General features: G+C 41.0%; 1 protein-coding gene across 3 annotated transcripts; it reads left to right on the forward strand.

Moving 5' to 3' along the window:
• Positions 1-1759: 1759 nt before the first annotated feature.
• LOC139613725 (uncharacterized) lies at positions 1760-13101 on the forward strand. Of its 3 annotated transcripts, none has more exons than XM_071470553.1 (6): positions 1760-5379; positions 5463-5736; positions 7552-7789; positions 8682-8827; positions 9468-9666; positions 10084-13101. In XM_071470553.1, the coding sequence occupies exon 1, from the start codon at positions 1760-1762 to the stop codon at positions 3437-3439; it is 1680 nt and encodes a 559-aa protein (XP_071326654.1). In that variant the 3' UTR covers positions 3440-5379; positions 5463-5736; positions 7552-7789; positions 8682-8827; positions 9468-9666; positions 10084-13101. The 3 variants fall into 3 exon arrangements, with proteins under 3 accessions (XP_071326654.1, XP_071326652.1, XP_071326651.1); XM_071470551.1 differs by lacking the exon at positions 10084-13101 and having other exon boundaries at positions 1760-4396; positions 4524-5379; positions 9468-9952; XM_071470550.1 differs by lacking the exon at positions 10084-13101 and having other exon boundaries at positions 9468-9952.
• The last annotated feature ends 2790 nt before the right edge of the window (positions 13102-15891 follow it).

Below are 15891 nucleotides of genomic sequence, written 5' to 3' on the forward strand. Positions count from 1 at the left end.
GTTTTGCCGGACAGCTCTGTGTCGCGATCCGCTCTGAAGAGCTGGAAGCCGGCCAGCTCCAGCGCAGAGTTCGGAATCGATCCACACAGCCACGTCTCCGTGAAGCACAGGACGGAAGATGAGGAAAAGTCTCTGTTCTTCTGCACCAGTAGCTGAAGTTCATCCAGTTTGTTGGGCAGTGAACGCACGTTGGAGAGAAAGATACCTGGGAGAGGTGTGCGGAGTGCGCGCCGGCGGAGACGAGCAAGCGCACCGGCACGTTTTCCTCTCCTCCGGCGTTTCACTGCGAGAGCAACGGTCAGTGCACCTCTGACCAAAATGTCCAATAATCCCACAGATGAGTCGAGAAAAGTAGGAAAAAAATCCACTGGAGTTGTTTCTCTGATATTAATGAGCTCTTCTCTGGTGAAAGAGCTCCGGAAACCAAAGCAGAAAACTGGATTTATAAAGAAAATAAGGCAAAAAAATGCGCACCAAAACACCGAGGCAGCCATCCGCGGCGCCATGGCAACAGAATTTACAGAATTTTAATTTAATTTATTTAATGAGAGAGAGAGTACCTTTCACATAAATACTGCACTACAGTGGGTTTAAGTCATGGATGTATTATAAGACCTGGATACGGCGTCGCCGCTCAGCCTTTCAGCCAATTTCTTCCAGTGGCCACTCGTGGTATTGCAGCGAAAAATCCCCCTGCGGCCCAAAAAGCATTTTTCCCATAGACCACAATAGTAAAAGAGAGGCCCGTAAAACTTTTAACAGGACACCTCCAGCTGTGCACACAGCCGAATATCAATCTTTCTATTCTACATTTTTAAGCCATGGGGTTTTAATCTTTGTAAAAGTTTTTCAAAGCTCAGAAAAAGCCCAGAAAAGTATTTTTTCTCTGAGTGACGTCACCACGTTGTACGTGCACTCTATCCGCGGTCGTGCTGTGTCTGGTTGCTAGGTTACTGCTAGCGTCGTCAGGATGAGAACAAGTTAGTATTAAAAGTGAATAAACGGCACAAAGGCGAGTTTTCTTCTACACACATCAAGGTTCATTGAGTTTGTGATTTTTTTGTCGCATTTATTCGTCACTTCTTACACTTTTTTTCAGGAATGTAATTGTTTTTTAATCGATATATTCGCCGCATAACTGGATTCACTAAGACGCCGATATCATTTTTCACAACTTCCTCCGTAACAGTTTTCTTCAGGTATTTTAATTTAAGTCATTGATCTTCTATGTGATAGTTTCTGTGATCTGTGTGCCAGCAGTGTCTCATCCTGACTGCAGTTCACCAGCCTGTCATCCACTCACCAGTGGCGCAAAAAGTGGGTATACACTATATGCGGCGCATAGGGGCGCCGCGCTTGAGGGGGCGCCCAAGCGATGGGGGAAAATATTTTGAGTCGGCATTTTCTGTATTTAACAGCTGTTTGTGCATGTGTAAATGATATGATCAATAACAGAGAGGCATGTCACTAGTTAGGCGCCCCTCCGCTCCCTCTCCTCCCCTCCTCTCGCCCCCTCCCACACACACACACACACTAGACGTTCCAGTGCGCGCCCCCTCGAGCACGCGCTGGAGCGCGGTTTTTTTTTCTTTTTCATTTCGCATAGGGGCGCCGCATATAGTGTATACCCACTTTTTGCGCCACTGGTGAGTGGATGACAGGCTGGTGTACTGCAGTCAGGATGAGACACTGCTGGCACACAGATCACAGAAACTATCACATAGAAGCTCAATGACTTAATGACTTTTATTCTGTTGCCATGGCGCCGCGGATGGCTGCCTCGGTGTTTTGGTGCGCATTTTTTTGCCTTATTTTCTTTATAAATCCAGTTTTCTGCTTTGGTTTCCGGAGCTCTTTCACCAGAGAAGAGCTCATTAATATCAGAGAAACAACTCCAGTGGATTTTTTTCCTACTTTTCTCGACTCATCTGTGGGATTATTGGACATTTTGGTCAGAGGTGCACTGACCGTTGCTCTCGCAGTGAAACGCCGGAGGAGAGGAAAACGTGCCGGTGCGCTTGCGCGTCTCCGCCGGCGCGCACTCCGCACACCTCTCCCAGGTATCTTTCTCTCCAACGTGCGTTCACTGCCCAACAAACTGGATGAACTTCAGCTACTGGTGCAGAAGAACAGAGACTTTTCCTCATCTTCCGTCCTGTGCTTCACGGAGACGTGGCTGTGTGGATCGATTCCGAACTCTGCGCTGGAGCTGGCCGGCTTCCAGCTCTTCAGAGCGGATCGCGACACAGAGCTGTCCGGCAAAACCAAAGTTGGAGGAATCTGCTTTTATGCAAACAGTGGCTGGTGCAAAGACGTGACAGTGATCCTGCAGCACTGTTCTCCTGACCTGGAGACTTTCATCATAAACTGCAGGCCCTTCTACTCCCCCCGTGAGTTCACCTCAATCATCCTGGTCGGTGTTTACATCCCACCACAGGCCAACGTGCAGGAGGCACAGCGGGCGCTCGCCGACCAGATACTGTGTGTGGAGCGGACCAACCCGGACTCCGTAGTTATTGTCCTTGGTGACTTTAACAAAGGTGACCTCAGTCATGAACTGCCCAAATACAGACAGTTTGTTAATTGCCCGACCAGAGAGGGGAACACTCTGGACCACTGTTACACCACAATCAGTGGTGCTTATCACGCCGTCCCCCGGGCTGCACTGGGCCACTCTGACCATGTCATGGTCCACCTGATTCCCTGCACCTCCAGCCATCAGTCTGTCAAGCTCCTGAAGTTTGCAGACGACACCACTCTCATTGGACTCATCTCTGATGGCGATGAGTCTGCCTACAGGTGGGAGACTGACCGTCTGGTGACCTGGTGCAGGCAGAACAACCTAGAGCTAAACGCTCTGAAGACAGTGGAAATGATAGTGGACTTCAGGAAGAGCCCAGCCCCACCCACCCCCATCACCCTGTGTGACTCCCCCGTGGCTACCGTGGAGCATTTTCGCTTCTTGGGAACCACCATCACACAGGATCTCAAATGGGAGCTAAACATCAGCTCCCTCATCAAAAAAGCTCAGCAGAGGATGTATTTCCTGAGGCAATTGAAGAAGTTCAACCTGCCAAGGACTATGATGGTGAACTTCTACACCTCCATCATTGAGTCCATCCTCACCTCCTCCATCACCATCTGGTACGCTGCTGCCACGGAGAGGGACAATAACAGACTGCAGCGTATCATCCACTCTGCTGAGAAGGTGATTGGCTGCAATCTTCCGTCCCTCCAGGACCTGTACGCCTCAAGGACTCTGAGGCGTGCAGGGAAGATTGTAGCTGACTCCTCCCACCCTGGACACAAACTCTTTGAGACACTCCCCTCTGGCAGGAGGCTGCGGTCCTTCAGGACCAAAACCTCTCGCCACAAAAATAGCTTCTTCCCATCTGCTATTAGCCTCATCAACAAGGCTAGAGAGCCCCACTGTTGCTGATCAATTGCACCAATCACCAGAAAAAATTCCTTGTATGTGAAAACATACTTGGCAATAAAACTGATTCTGATTCTGATTCTGATTCTTAAATTAAAATACCTGAAGAAAACTGTTACGGAGGAAGTTGTGAAAAATGATATCGGCGTCTTAGTGAATCCAGTTATGCCTGTATTAGTCTGTTAAACATCAAGTCCGCTAGCAGAGCACTCGTGAACGCGCAGCGCCAGATCGCGAACGTTTTTCGCTCGTTCTCATTCCCCAAAGGGATGATGGGAGTGACACTACTGCGCAGTCTCTATGGGCCGCGTAACGCGGAAGTAACCCGGAAGCCAGAAACTTTTTCGGCGTATGCACCATGGATGGATAAGACCTGGATACGGCGCCACCGCTCAGCCTTACAGCCCATTTTTTCCAGTGGCCACTCGTGGTATTGCAGCGAAAAATCCCCCTGCGGCCCAAAAAGCATTTTTCCCATAGAGCGCAATAGTAAAATAAAGGCCTGTAAAACTTTTAACAGGACACCTCCAGCTGTGCACACAGCGCAATATCAATCTTTCTATTCTACATTTTTAATCCATGTGGTTTTAATCTTTGTAAAAGTTTTTCAAAGCTCAAAAAAAAGCCCAGAAAAGTATTTTTTCTCTGAGTGATGTCACCACTGTGTACGTGCACTCTATCCGCGGTCGTGCTGTGTCTCGGGAACGAGCATGGTTGCTAGGTTACTGACAAGTTAGTGTGAAAAGTGAATCAACGGCACAAAGGAGAGTTTTCTTCTACACAAACCAAGTTCATTCATTTTGTGATTTTTTTTTGTCGCATTTATTCGTCACTTTTTACACTTTTTTTCAGGAATGTAATTGTTTTTAATCGATATATTCGCTGGATTTAACTGCGTAACTGGATTCACTAAGACGCCGATATGATTTTTCATAACTTCCTCCGTCACAGTTTCTTCAGGTATTTTAATTTAAGTCATTGAGATTCTGTGTGATAGTTTCTGTGATGTGTGAGCAGCAGTGTCTCATCCTGACTGCAGGTCACCAGCCTGCCATCCGCTCACAACAACCGCCTTATTATTTTATAGATTAATGACCTTCACTGTGTCAGCGGGTTAAACTATAACTGAGTCCGGCCTGGATGCAGCGTCCTCTGGGTCAGCAGCGGTGGCCTGAGCCGCTGCAGCCCGCTGCCCCTCTCTGTCCCTGAGGGGAAGAACCGTCCTGGACGTCCTCATCATCGTCTCTCTAACTCCCCACGTCCTCAGTGTGTGCTCAGTGTACAGTTTGCTAAATGTTCAGTGGCATTCATCATTTAAATTAAATCTTTATAAAAAATCATTTTGATATATTTTTCATTTTCAAATCAAATATCTGTGAAACAGAACAGTGAAAAATAGAAAGAGCAATGACGGGACATAAAGCTTCACTACAGCCCTGCAGTTTTTTTTTAAAGCAGGCATGCCGTATAAATCTGCTTCTCAATGACAGAAAGTAAACGTAATAACTTTATCTGATGAGTTGTAGTTATCTGTCACATGCAGCATCAATATCTTAAAAATGCCTAAAAGACAATTTAAATGTAATATTTCTGCCTGGTTATGATTTTTTAAAATGTTGATTCCAATGTGACTTTCGGCTCTGAAGCTTCAGACTGAATGTTGTTGCCGGTTTAATCCGTGTTTAAAGCCCCGGGCCGGTCCTGTATCAGTCTGTTAAACATCAGTCCGCCAGCAGAGCACTCGTGAACGCGCAGCGCCAGATCGAGAACATTTTTGCTCGTTCTCATTGCCCGAAGGCACGATGGGAGTGACACTACTGCGCAGTCTCTATGGGCCGCATAACGCGGAAGTAACCCGGAAGCCAGAAACTTTTTCGGCGTATGCGCCAGGCGAGCAACTCGTATTGAACTGAATGGACGCCATTTTTAGATCCGTCATCCAGGTCTGATAATACATCCATGGTATGCACCAGGCGAGCAACTCGTATTGAACTGAATGGGCGCCATTTTTAGATCCCTCATCCAGGTCTTATAATACAGCCATGCTTTAAGTGCATCACATGGTCCAGAACAACCAGGAGGTGGCAGCAAACTTCGTTAGTGGTGTTTGCTGTCAGCTCCTGGTGCCATGAGCCGGACTTCAGATGAAGCTGCCACAGAAAGTGGTTTTCTTATTAATCGCGTGTGGAACGCGCTTGATGTTGCAAGCTGGGAACTGGTATGGCAGAGAGATGAAGACAACATTCTGAGAGCCAGAAGAAACACATTTGGGAGGCAAAGAAGAGCAGGTCGAATGACAGGTAAAGCTTACCTGGCCTTTCTCATTGAGCTTTAGCATTAAAGTTTGGGTTTACTGAGTTTAATGCCAGATTCGTCGGTTCCACTGTAGATTTCACCGGTGGCTTTCTGATTCACCATGTGTGTGTTAACACTTCATGTCTAAGCCGGAACATTTAGCTAGGTGTAGCTGTTAGCTGTGTAGCCTGCTGAGAGTAGCAGAAATCTCAGTCCACAGGATAGGTACAGATAAACATTACTGAAAGAATACTAACCACATATTATCATGACGTTATTGATACAGGATTGTTTTGTTAAGAAATTATTTTATGCAGTATTGTATCATTGATTCTATGTAAATCAATAAATAATAAATAAGATACCTTTATCATTACTGTGTTTGAGCAGCTTCACATGTTGTCTGTCAAGATTTCAGCAGTTATTAGAGACTTGCTTTCCTGGCCTATTGTGCTCAGTGAGACAGCGAAAATTTAAAAGGCACTTGACTTATGCACTTTGTGTTTTTATGAGAGAACATATTAAATTTTTACAGTCTTTCAGCAGGCCAGTCAGTTATAAGCCTGTACATTATTATGTAATGTACACATGAGTAGGGTCAAGTTAAACATTTTATTTTGAATTTTAATTTATATTGTGCATTGTTGTAATGTCAGTGCTAAATAAATATTTTCATACTTTTGTAATTGATTTATTGCAATGCCTTGATTTTAGTGAGGTTAGTACACATCGTAGCCAAAAATGCTATGGTTCTAATAATTGACATAATCATTTCTTTCGGTGTTTCTGTTTTCGGTTTTCGGCCTTGGTTTCCTCATTTTTCGTTTTTGGTTTCGGCCAAGAATTTTCATTTCGGTGCATCCCTACTGTATTGGTTTTTAATGTGAGCATGAACTTGGAAGTTATATTTAATTATACAGACAATGCTCACTTATCAACATTACTGTTGATTTGTAGTAAACCTTTAAATCTGTATGGTTGGTGTGGTAAACAGTAAAAGACAATTGTTGTCCTCTACCTTTGGCAGCAAGAGAACTCTGCATCAAAATGCACTTCTATTTACTTCATTTTACATCAGCCTATATACATTAAATATTGATTGTAGCATGGTGTCTTTAAATGCCATTTATTTGCTGCGTCTTATTCATAACAGGGCAGGGTAATCCCAGGGTCCCGTGATTTCATTCTAATCCTTTATTTTCCACATGAGCAGGAATTGTCCTGACAGGTTTTGGTCAAGCAAACACCCTAAAAGTCCAATAATCAGTGTTTATCATGAGGTAGTTTGTTTGCACATCACACAAATATTGACATCATGGCCTGAAAACATAAACAATACAGTAAAGCATGTTGTTAGTGGCCTATACACACAAAATAGGGCTCTGAATCTAAATCAGTAGCTAGTAAGATTAAATTAATAATTGAGTCAGTGTATTCATATGACAGTGACAAAATGTTTTTGATAATTTCCAGGCATCCCGAGTCATGACTTGCAAGGAGGAGTGTCACCTAGAAATTACGTACAACTTTCTTGGACTCTTCCAGAGTTTAACAATTACATCTGCCAAAGCTTTCACACGGTTACCCTAAATGTAATTGAATTTAATCTTGCCAGAGCTGATAAGTCCAGGGTTTTGACCAAAATTCAGGCAAATACACTCAAGGACCTGAGGACAGCAGTTGGCATAAGCTATATTATTCCCCAGACTAATATTACTCTGCCATGGAGGTGGGTTTTAGTTGTCTGGGGTCAACACTCCTCTTGAAGATTAGCATAGTGATAACTGTCAATAATCAGGCATTTTGTTTTGTCTTTCAAGAACTCAGAACCTGAAAACACTAATACCCTACCAGCTGGACCTGAGACAGTTTCACAGTCTCTCCCTGCTACTTCATCATCCACACAACTCATCACCACATCCACTGTTTCATCGACAGCCATCAGATCTGCAGCTTCAGCCTCTGCTCCACCAGCCATTTATGTAGGTCCTTCCCCAACCCCCAACCCCCTCACCCATTAGACCTCCGGCCTCACCTGCTGTCTCCCAGGTCACAGAGGTAAATCTTTACATGATTACAGTTCAGTGTTTTTGGAATATGTACTGTTACGTATTATTTTGAAAATATAGATGAATTTATTATTTCATGCAACATTTGTACTTCCAAGGTCTTTTACAGAAGGACACATGTGGAACCACAAAGCAGGTATTTTATAGGCCCACAAATAGGAAACATGACACTGATTTTTACACTTTAACAGTGTTAGTACTCATCTGTTGCATGTATTTTTACAGAGAATTTTATCAGAATATAGCAGAGTAAACCCAGTACAAAACCAGTATTGTTCAATAAAACCTGCATCATAAGAGGTCAGAGATGGTCAGAGAGGTCAGAATATTTAATAATGACACAAAAAAATAAATGGTTCTTAAATCTTTTTTAGGTCATCTGTCGATGACTTTGTCATTGAGGATTCTAAGGATGAGGAACATGATGACATTACTGCACTTGCTTTGAAAAGTGACAGTCCTCCACCAGTAGGACTTATTTATTTTCCCTACAAAAACCTGGGAGACTATTTTTTGCCAAAATTTTTGCCCCTTTTTGATTTACTTCATACATTTGACTTTACTCTTAAGGAAGAAATGGATCTTGCCATCATCATTTTGAGAACTTTTCAAGTAGATCACCTGTCTGATGGCCTGGTATTTGTGTCAGGAGGAAAAAGCTCCTGGGGAGTTCCATTAAAGCACTTTCCAGAGTCACTTTCTGTTGGACCCACACACCACACATTGAGTTTGTAGTAAAAGCAGATGATATGGGGGTACCCAGACGCACAGGACAAAGTCAAAAGGGTGCTTTATAATTATCATGTTCATATTTATTGTGATTTGAAACAAACAAAAAAAGTTATATTGACATTGTTCTCACTCAAACCTCTCTCCTACAGTGCAGGACCACAGGGGACCTGAATGCACTCCAGCTAGACTTGGACGACTGGATTGCTGAGTGTGGTTTCCCAGGTGTATTTAGTGCCACAGTTGAAGACATACCAAAAATCTATGCATATGTCGTGAAGTACTACATCTTTCTCAGGTAAACACATACACAACTGGAGAATAAGATTTACAGTGGTAACTACTACAAAACACTATCAATATGAAAACATTACTGTATGATACATTACTAAAACTAGCTTGAAAACTGTAATGTTAATATAGAATATATCAAACTAAATCTGTGTTTGGGAATTGTTATATTTTGTACAAATGCTGCTAGATTCAACATTCTCACATGCTAACATTTCAAAGTTTGGAATCACTGAGAAATGTTTCTGTATTTTTGTTTGGATAAAGGTTGATACTGTTATTCACCAGTGTAATATCAAATCAATGAAACAATAATGAGCATGTTAGAATTACCAGGACAGAAAGAGAAGCTGCCAGCTGAGGATCAGTTGAATCAGTAGAGCATTTGCTTCTTGTTGGTCAATGTAGAGACAGATCTACTTGTCTGGGGTTTCTCTTCCCTTTATGTCTCGATAGTGGAAAATTAAACTGTTGTAAACCTATAATTTAGTGATTTCATACAGTCATAGTAATTTATTACATGGTGATTATAATTTGTAATCCAGTTATTTAGTCTTTAGATAAACAATTATTAAATTTAAAAATGATCAATGAATCCAAACTTCTGGATAATGAGATGTGCATGTTTCATCTGTGCTGGTCTACAGAATGGCCAGGATGATACACCAGTTCACAGATGGAATTAATGCTTTTTGGAAGCTGTGGGACCTGGAGAAGCAGAACTGGATTGCCTTCCTGCCTTTGTTCACCAACATCAACGTCAAAGGCAGCCTTCAAGGCCTTCTTCACAGCTGGGACATGGTTCTAAACATGATTGAAGATACTTTTTATTCCTTCAGGAAAAATGTAAATATCTGAATAATTAAGTTACTCACTCCACAAACAAAATGTTCACTTTAAATATGCTGTGACAGAAGACGATTACTCTATGTGTGATGTTTTACAAATATGGGAAAATTCAAAATGTCTTACAACCGTGTCGACAAAGTTCAGAGGAGGATCAGGGCCACATGTGAAAATATGAATAAAGAATTTTTTTTTTCAAGATGTCAAAACCCTCTTCTGTATCAAAACTATTACAAAGCCACATACAAATTTTTATGTCATCAAATAAACATTTTGTCTCAATAGAGTACAGAGTCATGTTTACATACTTTTGATCTTTGATAAATGGCTGGTGTGAAATAGATACAGTTCCGATCTTAAAGAGTTGGTCATATGATTTTAGAGATGAATGTAAATGTTTGATTTTTTTCCTGGCAGACAAAATGACTGAACTAAGACCGAAAGACCCTCTAATTTTCATCACTGGAGCAGATAAAGTATCAACCTGCATGAAGTGCTTGTACCTGCCAAGAGGTGTCACACAGGAGGATGAACTGCACCAGATGCCAGGCCACAAAAGAGTCTTTGAGAAAAGGTTTGAGGCCCAGTCTAGTAGGCTAACAAAAGCAGTACCATGAGAACATCAGTTTGCACTGTCTGAACCAAAGAAACCATGTTTACAGAATGGGGTTTTCCGCTAGTAGTGTCTGAGGGTTTGTGTGTGTCTGTTTACACTTTCAAATAATGCACTGTTGTTAACATATCCAGTATATCACGTTGTTTGAAAAATGTTTTGAATCTCTCTGGCACACACCAGATACTGGTCCTTTAAGTCTTTTGTTCTATCCATTGTATTTTGAAGATGCTGCTGTTGTTCAGAGCTCAGGTTACTGAGTGGTTGTGACACAATCACTGCTTGTTCAAGGTCTTCACTGTTTGCTTGTAACTGGGTGAGCTGTATGCCATGTCTTGCTAATCCAGCTTCCAGATTTTCTTGGCTGTAAGGGTCATCTCCAAAGACATTGTTGAGAGCGGCTGACTCCTGCTCACTGTTGTCTAGCATGCCCTCCATCCAAATTTGTGTTGGTGTACAGTTGATAGCAAATGTGATTTTGTGGTTGTGTCAAGCACATCTGGATAAATCCAATCATTTTTGGATTTCTGGTTGATACACTAATGTAGTCCCATTTTGTGAGTGTTAACTTCAGGGTTCAATATTTGTTCATCTTCAAATGAATAGAAGAGCCTGTAGAAGTAGTGCACAACCTGTGTGAAAACATCTCCCCTAAGACATTCAGTTCTTTGGTTGTGTAGAGACAGGCCTATAATGTGCCTTGCATGTCCTTGACCCTGCAGAAGGTTCATTAAAAGAGCAACCAGAGTGTTCTTCCGATCGGACTCTGGAGGGCAACCCGTGCAGACAGGTGGCTTGAACAAAACAAGTCAGCACTGTCAAAGCTGTGTTGTCTGTGCTACAGTTAATGTAAGTTATGAGTCTGGAGTTCCCATCAATACCAGCATGTGTCACAAACCCCCACCTGTAAAACATCTAAAATAAAGTAGAATAATAGATTACTTCATTACATGGAAATCATAATAGAAAATATTTACATCAGATTGATAACGAATATAAATAATTTGGATTAAAAGATTTTAGAGAGGTATGAGAGGAGGATGAAGAAGCAGTCTGATTTGGAACAAGTTATATCATGGAAAAACAACCTGGAGTCACATGCACAGTTAATTTGAGTCTGCACCACTCATCCAATATGGCTCCTGAATACTCCAACCAGTACATAGAAATACAAAGAAAGAGCTGACCAGTTATTACCCAATAAGATGCATATTGCAATCTATGTGCCACAGACTATTAGGAAATGGCACATAGTATGTTCTCTTGCCCACTGTCTGGCTCCAACAATAACAATAATAGGCTAATTAAACATGTAATGAAGCTTGAAAGTACAAAGAACTGCTGGTTTGCCATACCACCTTTCTCTACCCAGTGGTGAAAAATACATTTACTGTAAGAACTGTACTCAAGTATAATTTTAGGTTATTGTTCTTTACTTGAGTATTTCCGTTATATGATACTTCACTCGCCCAACAACACATGCAACACGTACAACATATTGTTAAAGATAAAACCAGTGGTTTCAAAACTTCCTCTCTTTATAACATATTACAAACAGCAGTGTGCAGTCAAATCACAGTTCAGATGTCTGTGAGATATTAACAGTTCCACCAAACACATTTTTCCTACCTCTAAACGTCACATTGTTTCATTTCAATCATTTTTCAAATGATCCAATATCTCACTAATTAAAGGTTAGAGACAAAGCCTAAAAACTGAAAAAAGAATCAGAACTTTCTCTGTCCTTAATCATGTGATTCAGATTTATATGAGTCTCAGTTTATAAAACTGTATTGGATCAGGTCAGCTCCATCTGCAGCAGCTACAGAAGTAACATGCTCCTTACACACTTGTTTTTAAAAGTAAAGAATCCAGGCCAAAGACACCATGACACACTCTTTGGGATAAAGGGCGTTTTTATTTCTTTCTTCTTAATCAGAGAATGTGAATGTAAACAATGGGCTGCATGAAATCCAGCATGTAATGCATTGGTAGCTGGGGGCACAGGGATAACAGACCTGAGATCTGTGAGACTGAATTATATCCTGCATAACCTCAGCGCCAATGCTATCTTCAATTTTTCTCATGTTCGCAATGGAGATGTTGATAGCATGAACTTCTCTTCATTCTGGCAAATCCTCCATAAAACCATCAACAAATTTAGACCAAGAAATTCATAAATACTTTTATTGCACCTTTAAAAATCATCAATTTCCACAATATCATTTCACAAGTTTGCATAATCAATTGTTCAATTCCTCATTTTTAGTAACAAGTAGTAGAGGTGTTAGACAGCTCTTCCACTTCAGACCACCCCAGCCAAACCAATGGATGGAGACACCATCATCACCAAGGTCTCCCCCATGGTCTCTGTAGCTCTCTGGGCTCCACACTGGATGCAGCTGTGCCCAATGATCCAGACCTTGGCTGGATGGAAAGAAACATTGTAATAGTGAGATATGTATGATATTCTAGCAGGAAAAGGGTAAAATAAGAAGCACTCTTATTAGATTAACTCTGCACAGTTATCTGAAAATACAGTACTCCCTCCAGCTAGTTGTAAAAACTGCTGAACTGTTTTACAATAAATAATAGAAACTAGTACTCACTTGTGGGTGCAGATGTCATAATCAATCCAAGCAAACAGTGATGTTACTTATTCTGAAAGAGAGAAAGAGTAATTCCAACAGATGTTTTGACATTGATGTTTTTAATGATGAAATTGACGAAAAACTAAAAACACTGAACCACACTTAATATTAACGTACACTCACGTGACGATTTATTGTACTACGAGAATAAACATTAATCAATAACACTGATCTGTGGCGTAAATGAGCTCATTTCTGCTGATCTGCTGGGTCTGGAGGTCCCGAGCACAGACGACAGACACCAACAGTTCACTGTAATAACATTATAGTTTTGTAACTTAACGACACCGACAACCTGTTGTCATCCTTACCACTCATTAAGTCAGGCAATAACCTTTGATTCACAGAACCAATTTAAAACACAACAGTATAGTGTTTTACCATTCATAGTCTATGGTTTTACCGCAGGATGTTATATTACTGCTACTCTACAGTTAGCTTACATACAGTTAGCTTACTCTGTGTGTAAGCTAGCATATGGTAACTTCAGTTACAATAACATTTCATTATCTGTGTGTACATTACATTCGTGTGTGTAATATTTTCCAAATGTGGACATGCATGCAGTTAGCTATTAAAGGTTAGTTTACACTTAGTACTGAAGTTTAACTTGACTTTTGGAGCTTCGCATGGTCCGTCAGATAGCCGGTGTGGGTGGGCATGCATAGTCACCTCGGCTCTTAGATGAGATCCACCCCTCACTCCTCATCTCCACCCTCTTCTCCAAATATGATTTCTTCTGGTTTCAAAAAATCAAGATGGCGACGGCCAAATTGCAAACTCAAGGCGTCAAAGGCAGTTCACAAACTAATGGGTGACGTCATGGTGGGTTGCCACTTGGCTTGAAAGCCTGTTATCAATTTTTTCACTCTAATTTACTTGTATTTTATTATTTAGTCTTTTCACTTCTCTTATTTGTCTGATGCCTATACAGTAAAAAATGGAGTGTCAATATTTCAGAGTCAACCTACTAACCCCAGATAGAGTATTTACAACTATATAGAGAGAACAGAAGAGTTAAAAGTCAGTGTAAAATTCTGCAGACATGCAGTGAAAAATTCAACTCTACAGAGTGATGATTATGCGCCAGTCTGTACCGGTCTGTACATGGTCTTGGAAGCTCTGCTGGCAGATGGTATTTTCTCCGGTGTGGTGCCACCATGGATGTTGGTGCCACATTCGGGTAAGTAACGTTAATATTCCCATGTTGGCAACATCGTTTAATAACTATATTTCAACTAAACACGGTTTTATAGTTTCATTGATGTTGATTGAGGACATATTGGCAACATGTACCCTTCTGTTCGATGATATTGTCGAGTTACATGCTAACAGTTCAGAAGTTCGACATCTTCTCATTGAGTTAAGCTGCACCTATATAACATGATGACCCCTTATTTAGTGAGTAATGTGTATTTTACGTTTAATATAAGTTACAGTGAGCTATATGGGAGAATAGTGGTTTAAAATGAAACCCCCCTACATATTTGTTTATTTTATTGTATGAAACCCTTTGTGTATTATTCAATTTAGCATTTAATGCTAATGTTAATTGTTTAATTTGTTTATATGCTTTATTTATTTAAAGTTATTGTGGCTCAAAGTGAAATGCATAGGCATTGTCAACTGTTGAATTAGTTTCGGGGTTTCACCGCGAGAAGGAGTTTGTGGTTTGTGGTCGCTACCTGTCAGCAGGAAATAGTAAATTGTTTGTAGTATTGATGAAGCAGATGAAGCAGGTTACTCACAATTTGCTGCACAATGTCTGTGTTTATTGCAGGTAAGCAAACAGTAAATCAGTCACAAAGATCACTTAGAGGGTCAGTAAATAAGGGAAGTTGGCCAGTTTACCCTTTGTTGAGTGTGTGTTAATATGTAGGTGTTGTTATTAGCCATGCCCCGCTAGCAGCTAAGCTAATATATAACATTGCTGATAGGACCCCACAGTGGTATGGGTGTGTTTATGTTTGCTCGTACTATTGACATAGACCTGTTAGCAGTATAGCAAATGTACAGGAGCCACAATACTTTGTTATTTTAGTATAATTTTATTGTTCATGTCATAGTTTTGCAGCGACTGTATTGAAGCGTGTGTGTTAAAGTAATTTTGTATCAATCATTAAGTTGTTATTTTTTTCTCTTTTTTTATTTTAACAGAATATGCTGCTGTGTGTTTTATTTGGTGGGGAGCAGAAGTATGTTAGGCTGTCTGACTTAACATTTGATGCCTTCATGAAAGAAGGTTGGTTAGTACATCAGGATAAAACAATATCATAACTTTTCACTTGATTAATAAACCTAATTCATCATAAAATCATTGAACTACCTAAGTTGATAATTGTTTCTGCTGTGCATTAAAATGGATGAGAATGACCTGTTGACTTCAGCTTCAGCTCATCAGCATTTTGTGAAGACATGAGGCTTACTCTACTTTGCTGACCTTTTGATTTTGTAACAGTTTCTGTAATATCTTTTAATATCTTATAATATATTTTCCCTTTCCTTCCTTTTACTTCAGTGTGCCTAAAATTTAACATACCGGAAGGCAGACAGCTAGATATGAAGGTGTATGACCAGTCTGCCACAGAAGCTGACGCAGAGGCTTTTGAAGAAATAGTGAAGGAGTCACCTGGAACCTTCCAGTTCATGTTGAGCAATGAAGAACTTGGTAATCACTGACCATTCACAAATGTGTTCATATTAAACTTAAAGGTTGGGATGGGAGCATTAACAGTTACATTTAATATGCTTCTGTTTTGTTCATATTCTTTCATGGACAGGTGCTTCTCTATCATTATCAGCAGCATCTGAAGTTGCTATCAGCTTCACAATGTGTGAAGCTCCTGAAGAAGCAGCCGCAGTCGAAGGAAGTCAACGTAAAAGGCCATGCCACAACTATGAGGCAAAAGCGGTGGGTAGTGGACACCGTTAGTGTTAGTTGTTAAGTCTAATCTGGATGTT

The sequence above is a fragment of the Trachinotus anak genome, unplaced genomic scaffold (assembly GCF_046630095.1).
Source record: "Trachinotus anak isolate AG129_WGS33_773 ecotype Australia unplaced genomic scaffold, CSIRO_AGI_Tana_v1 ptg000032l, whole genome shotgun sequence".
NCBI lineage: Eukaryota > Metazoa > Chordata > Actinopteri > Carangiformes > Carangidae > Trachinotus > Trachinotus anak.

What these genes read in the sequence shown, in the direction of transcription:
- LOC139613725 (XM_071470553.1), top strand. Translation starts at nt 1,760, where the DNA reads ATGGCGCCGCGGATGGCTGCCTCGGTGTTTTGGTGCGCATTTTTTTGC.